Source organism: Mobula hypostoma, chromosome 18 (assembly GCF_963921235.1).
Source record: "Mobula hypostoma chromosome 18, sMobHyp1.1, whole genome shotgun sequence".
In the NCBI taxonomy this organism is placed as follows: Eukaryota; Metazoa; Chordata; class Chondrichthyes; order Myliobatiformes; family Myliobatidae; genus Mobula; species Mobula hypostoma.
The window spans coordinates 59415310-59421591 of NC_086114.1; the positions used below are offsets into that span (position 1 = coordinate 59415310).

Below are 6282 nucleotides of genomic sequence, written 5' to 3' on the forward strand. Positions count from 1 at the left end.
GGAGCGCTACATTAACCGAGTGCCTTGCACATGTCACTACTACATGAAACTACCAGCAGCACCACGCAGGACATGGAAGGAGCCGCTCGGCGAGTGTGAGAGTGAACGGGCCGGACCCCTCGCCATTCGCTGCAGTGCTCGTTCCGCTGCCGGTGATCCCCACTTCACAGAGCGTGTCTGGTGTTGGGGAGTGGACTGCACATCGCATCTCACCGAGAGATACCGAGCAGGAACGGATTCCAGAGCCCGACTGTTCGCCAAGTTGGTCTAACTTTGAGGTGGGGGTTGGTTTTGTTTCGGTTTCTGCACGTTGAGTGGCCGAGGTCCTTCGGTGGGCTTCTTGAGACTTTAATAGTTTTTCCTTTGATGATGCCTCGTCCAGGCAGAAACACGTACAGCGACCAGAAACCTCCCTACTCGTACATCTCCTTGACCGCTATGGCCATCCAGAGCTCCCCGGACAAAATGCTCCCCCTGAGCGAGATCTACAAATTCATCATGGATCGGTTCCCTTACTACCGAGAGAACACGCAGAGGTGGCAGAATTCGCTCAGACACAACCTCTCCTTCAATGACTGTTTCATTAAGATCCCTCGTAGGCCGGACCAACCGGGTAAGGGCAGTTTCTGGGCACTGCACCCCAACTGCGGGGACATGTTCGAGAACGGCAGCTTCCTGAGGCGCCGCAAACGTTTCAAGGTGATGAAAGCGGACCACTTGGCGGTGAGCAAGCAGTCGGACGCAACGCACTACCTCCAGCAGCAGGCGAAGCTGCGGCTCAGCGCGCTGGCCGTGTCCGGGACCCACCTGCCGCAGATACCCAGTTACAGCATGGGCGTTTCTCAGAGCACGAGCTTCAAGCACCCCTTCGCCATCGAGAACATCATCGCCAGAGAGTACAAAAACGTGATGTCGAGCGGACTGGCTTTCTCGGCAGTGCAGCCCATGCAGGCCGGCTACCCCATGCATTCCGTCGGGAGTCCCATCGGTACCGCCTGGCCCCACATGTACAGTACCAGTGTGATGGACACGGCGCCGCCGCTCTCCGTGCCCAGCAGCGACTATAGCGCCTACGGCGTGCCCATTAAACCCCTGTGCCACGGCGGACAGACTTTGCCGGCCATACCGGTGCCGATTAAACCCTCCCCGGCCACCGTGCCTGCCTTGCCGGCTTTACCCGCGCCGATCTCGGCCATCCTGTCCAACAGTCCTGCCACGCTGAGTCCTACCTCTCCGCAGATCGGTAACGGCCAGAGGAGCCCGAGTCCGAGCCCCGGCGATACGTTAACGAGCGCCGGCACCGCTCTGCAGTCGGTGGCCGTGCACTGACATTGGGTACAGAGGCGAAGGCAGGGCCAGCTCCGAACAAAGTTTACCGGAACAAGGGAGAACTGTCCGCTTGTGATCAACTCCTGCCCTGGTGTATAAATGTAAATGTGAACGGCCGGCGTGCATAACACGAGCCTGTGAATACGTGCACTTTTCTCCATTTTGCTTCAGTTCTAGACTCCCCGTCACTCGCAATCGCCGATCACCAAGTCCAATGTTTTTTCTAATCGTGTTGTGAATCCCACAAAACATTTGTTAACACTGTAAATGTTGACTTTCAGTAATGTACGGCGCAATGGTGGATGTGAGATGAGATTGTTAGTCGCAGCATGCATGTGTTACACGGAAATATCTGTCTGCTTTAAATTATGAACTAGGCTATCGAAAAATATTTTCTCATTAAAATACCTACAATAGAGGAAATCGCCGTGTGTTGCTGTCAAAAATAACGCGCGAGGGACGCCAGGCAGGTGTCTGCTCTGCGGATCGAGCGCCATGACAAGTAGGGACCTAAAACCGAGCAAAAGTTTACCAGAAGCCATTGGAAGATTTCCAGAGAGAGGGGGCAAGGGGCAGAGAGAGGGAGGGAGAAACTTTCCGGCTGGGTTGGGAGCAGGAGATCATGTGAACTTGCAGTAAAAGCGGAGAAAACCTACAATGTATGCGGGACAAAGCATTGACTTTACTTGTCACTAGTTCGAAAATGTCCCAGGGAAATGGGCATCCCGCCGGCAATTGTGAATTTGTTAAAAAAAAACTCCCGAGTTAGTGCCAGGTGTTTTACAGAGTAAATATACGGAGCTCTGTTTACGGCTAGTTAATTCTACAGCGGGAATGTATCAGAAACACCGTCCATATATCCTACAGCTGGGCTTTTATTTAAATAGTTTTATTTCATTAAAGCCGGTAGGGTAGAGGGACGGAATTCACCCCAGGCCGCTCCACTCTACATGAGAGCCTTGTTTATCATTTCACTCTGTTTGTGTTTATTTCCTATTGTTCGCTGCGAGTTAACTGTGCCTCGTTTTCCTGTTCCTCCGCGGCAGCCGGCTACTTGTTATCTGTCACGAATCCTCAGCAGAAGCGGAGACTGTGTTTTCTGCGGCCGGTTCATTCGTCTGAGGGTGGCGGGGGGGGGGGGGGGGGGTGGTGTTGCGGTGGTAGAAGACGGCTTTTCCCGGAGGTTGAACCCGTTGCGGTCAGTAGCACAAGTGAGAAAGGTGGATCCGATTGTTTTTGATGAGAGATAATGAACCTTCAGACGGCATCTGTGTGGGAGCCTCTCTTTATATATCTAATTGTAGGAATGCCACACACAAACAAGGGGAGAAAACCGAGCGAGTCCTCTCAGCAGCGGCTGATTAAAATGCATGAAGCCGCCGGCCCGTCACACAAGGGACACCCGAGACCATTCATCACACATTCAGCACAATTATATCAACAAGCTTTGCAAAAGAATACCACCTACTTAAAAGCTCATCATTATATCCGTTCACGGGAAAATCTATGGAGACAACTGAACTATGGCATCGCAATGCAGAGCAACTGTATGTGTGCAACCCTTGTACCGCCGCTCCGCACTCTGTAACCGCCACAAAATGAAAGGTGCTCCTTTAGAGGAAACATTAGCAGCGTTATTTGTGTCTTTTAAAACTAACAACAAATTATCTAATTAATATCTTTCAATTACAGCTTCAGAGAGAGGGAGCGAGAAAGAGAGGGGGAGAGAGAGAAAGAGAGAGAGAGAGAAAGAGAGGCGGCCAAACGCCGGCAGCAGACTAACAATAACCCAGACCCCACTCCTGGAATCCGCAGCCACTTCACATCTGTTCTCTAATTTAGCGTTTTCAGTTGTTGCAAAAATGCAGAAATCAGACCAGGACATTGCTCAACCGAGTTAGGTGGTTTACGGGGTGAACAGAATTCTAAGCGAACTGTTGTGTGGGGAATATGCAGTTGAGAAAAGCGGACCCATTGAATACTATTAAACAAATATATTAGAATCCTGTCAGTTTTCGCAATTGACTAGATCAAATACAGGTTCCGGGAACTTCATTCAGTCTCATTCACTTCAATAGAAGCTGTGAAGAATAGCCAGCGTACACTGGGCCACCGATGTAGATTTAGCCTTTTTAGGAGACAAAACATTGGCTTCTCACAAACACATTTCTGACCGCGGTACTAGGCGACGGGCCTCGGAACCCAACAGGAATTCAAATTCAGCTTAACCCTTTCATTTGACCGCGCACCCACTCTGTAAACGGACATCGAGAGCACATTGACAGGGCTTCAAAACCAGGCGGTTCTGAGACCGGGCATAAACCCGGATAAACCCGTTTGGTCAGTTGAACATAGTGACTTTAACACTGAATTTAGAGAGCCTTAGTCAATACACAGCAGGGCTGATCCAGACGGCGGTTGGACATCAGAATAGACTGACTCGAACACTTAAATTGTCTCCTGCACAATTTACACGCGCGGTATAAAAACTCGCGATTTTGCACGCAGAGAATATGCAGTGTTCACACTGGGGGTCGGCGGCCAGGACCGCGCAGAAGAGTCTCTGTAGCCTCTGGGAGCGGAGAGCCGGACACACAAAGGGTGACTTTCGAACAATTGAGTACCAATTCTCTGCCATTTGTTCAATATCCCCAACTGCGTCACTCTAGAGTGCCTGACAAGACATTTGTCAAATAGTTGTGACTTGCTGAATAACGCGAGTTAAACTGCTCTAATGGGGCGCGCAAGGCGAAAAAGTAAAACACCACGGAGCGACTTGTAAAAAGTTTTAGACTTTTTTTAAATTTAGTACAGACATACGTTCTATTTCCAAATTTTTTAAAAGGCTGTGAATGAGCACATTAGAATGCCGAGTCTCGGCTCTCGGTCCGAACTGGCGGAGATGCTTGACACTGATAGCAAATTCGTCCTTTTCCGCAAATCCAGTGCGCATTCCGCCGCAGTCCTGCCCAGCCTTCGGAAGGCACTCTGAATATCTGCAACGCATCCTTTAAAACCATGGTCCCCGAGCATCAGGGCAACGTCCCGGATCTGATTTTCCCCAGCAACACCTGTCATTTCCCTATCCGTTTTAGATACGGTGGACTCTACAATGTCCAGGGAGCCTTTCCCATGCCCGCAAGGAATAAACTAGTATACCACATAAAACATACCAACAAGATTTTTTAAAAAGAGGCCATGTTTCACAACATCTTTAATTTAGGAAGATGATTGCTACAAACCCGATCAGCGATTTTAGCTTTATTGTGACTGCGATAGGTAATGCTGCCCGGATTGAGTGTTCAAGGTTTGCTATATACATTTTTTACAATCATAATGGTAATTTAGACAAGCGAAGGATAGCCTGCTGTATTATAAACCTATATCTCATTATTATGCAAAATAATAAGATATACGCACTGACTGTCCAATCTGTTTATTGCTGGTTTACTCATCCGGAAATTTTAATACTATTCAGGGGCAATGAAATTCAGATCTATACATCAAATCTTTAACCTGCAGCCATCATTGTGTGTCATAATCCAGATGGAGAGGCCATCAGCTCTGTTTACTGTGAGCATCACTTTATTAACTCGTCACAGAACGGATTGTGGCGAATGTTACTGCGGGATTTCAGATGAATCGGTGTGTGGACTTGGCAAGATTTAGCCCGGACAAAAAGGATGGGTAGGCCAGTAACGATGAAATATTGGTCGGCCTTTACAAAACCCTGTGTTGCAGTTTAATTAAAAGAATTCATTAAACTGGTAGCCCATCCAAGGTAATTAGTATGCATAATTTATGTTTTGTCTAATACACAAGGGCAGTAGCCTGAATAATAAACCAACTTAACCCCAGGAAAATAAATTGAACGGACAGTCGTTTATTATTTAGTTTAAGATCGCACTATGACGAATGTCAAAGGGTAACATTTACAAAGAGTTGCTGATCCGATCTCCTCCGTCTCGGACACTGTATTGCAAAGCCTCGTAGTTACGAAATATTTGCAATAAACACGAAAGACTTAACCAAGAATGATCTTACAAAAGCTGAATCGGACTGTGTTTCTCTGGCGGGCCGTCCTTCTACACTGGTCACAGTACTCACAATATTTCAGCCCTGTTTTGTGAATCGGACCGGCAGGTATTAAGTTCATATATAATCAACAGTTTTGAGAAAAGATTGGTCGGAAATTCGAACAATAGTCCTGTAAAAAACTCGCGCAATGCGTCCGCATGTGCAATACGGGGGCTGAAGTAGCTATTTGAAGTAAATCGATTATCCAAGGGTTCTAGTCGGTGTCCAAAAATTAGATGCTGGTCTAATAAAAAGGATTACTCGGGTGATGGTGGAACAATCGTTCACTATCTTTGTCTTCCAGAGAAGAGATGTTAGGGTACTGGGGGTGAGAGGGTGAGGATGTCGAGCGGAATACTTGGCACGTATACCTGGAGGCGCGCAGTTGGTTCTTCAGAATGTTGACATGGATGGAAATAATGTGATTCAGAATGCTTGCTTTAAATGGGAATCAGCAGAAATAATGCCAGTAATTTTATCGGGAGGAAATGTGAGTGCATATCAATAGGAACTGCGAAGTAGAATGTCAAATACATACATCAGCCAATTACTTGTAGTGTTTATTGTTAAAATTTTATATTTACTTTGAGACACAGCAGGTCTTCAAACATAAATAGGGACTATAATTCTTAACAAAATCAACAGTTGCATAAAGCTGGTAATCAATTTTCCGGCGCTAAGGACAGGAGCATTAACGAGCAAATGCGCTGATGCAGTAATTTTTCAGCCTGGTTCCCTACAACACTGACCGACGCGAACAAATCAAGATTGAGGACAAGGAAATGGCAACTTGTCTGTTGTTCCCTGGGTTTCCGAGGTTCTGTCGAGCTCGGGTTGACCTGTTGAGCGAGGAGGAAGCGGGGAGTCAAATACTCT

At 47.6% G+C, this 6282-nt stretch overlaps 1 protein-coding gene across 1 annotated transcript; it reads left to right on the forward strand.

Moving 5' to 3' along the window:
- Positions 1-366: 366 nt before the first annotated feature.
- foxb1a (forkhead box B1a) lies at positions 367-1610 on the forward strand. Its single transcript, XM_063070256.1, has one exon. It carries the CDS (start codon positions 367-369, stop codon positions 1327-1329), a length of 963 nt encoding a protein of 320 aa, XP_062926326.1. The 3' UTR covers positions 1330-1610.
- Positions 1611-6282: the final 4672 nt, after the last annotated feature.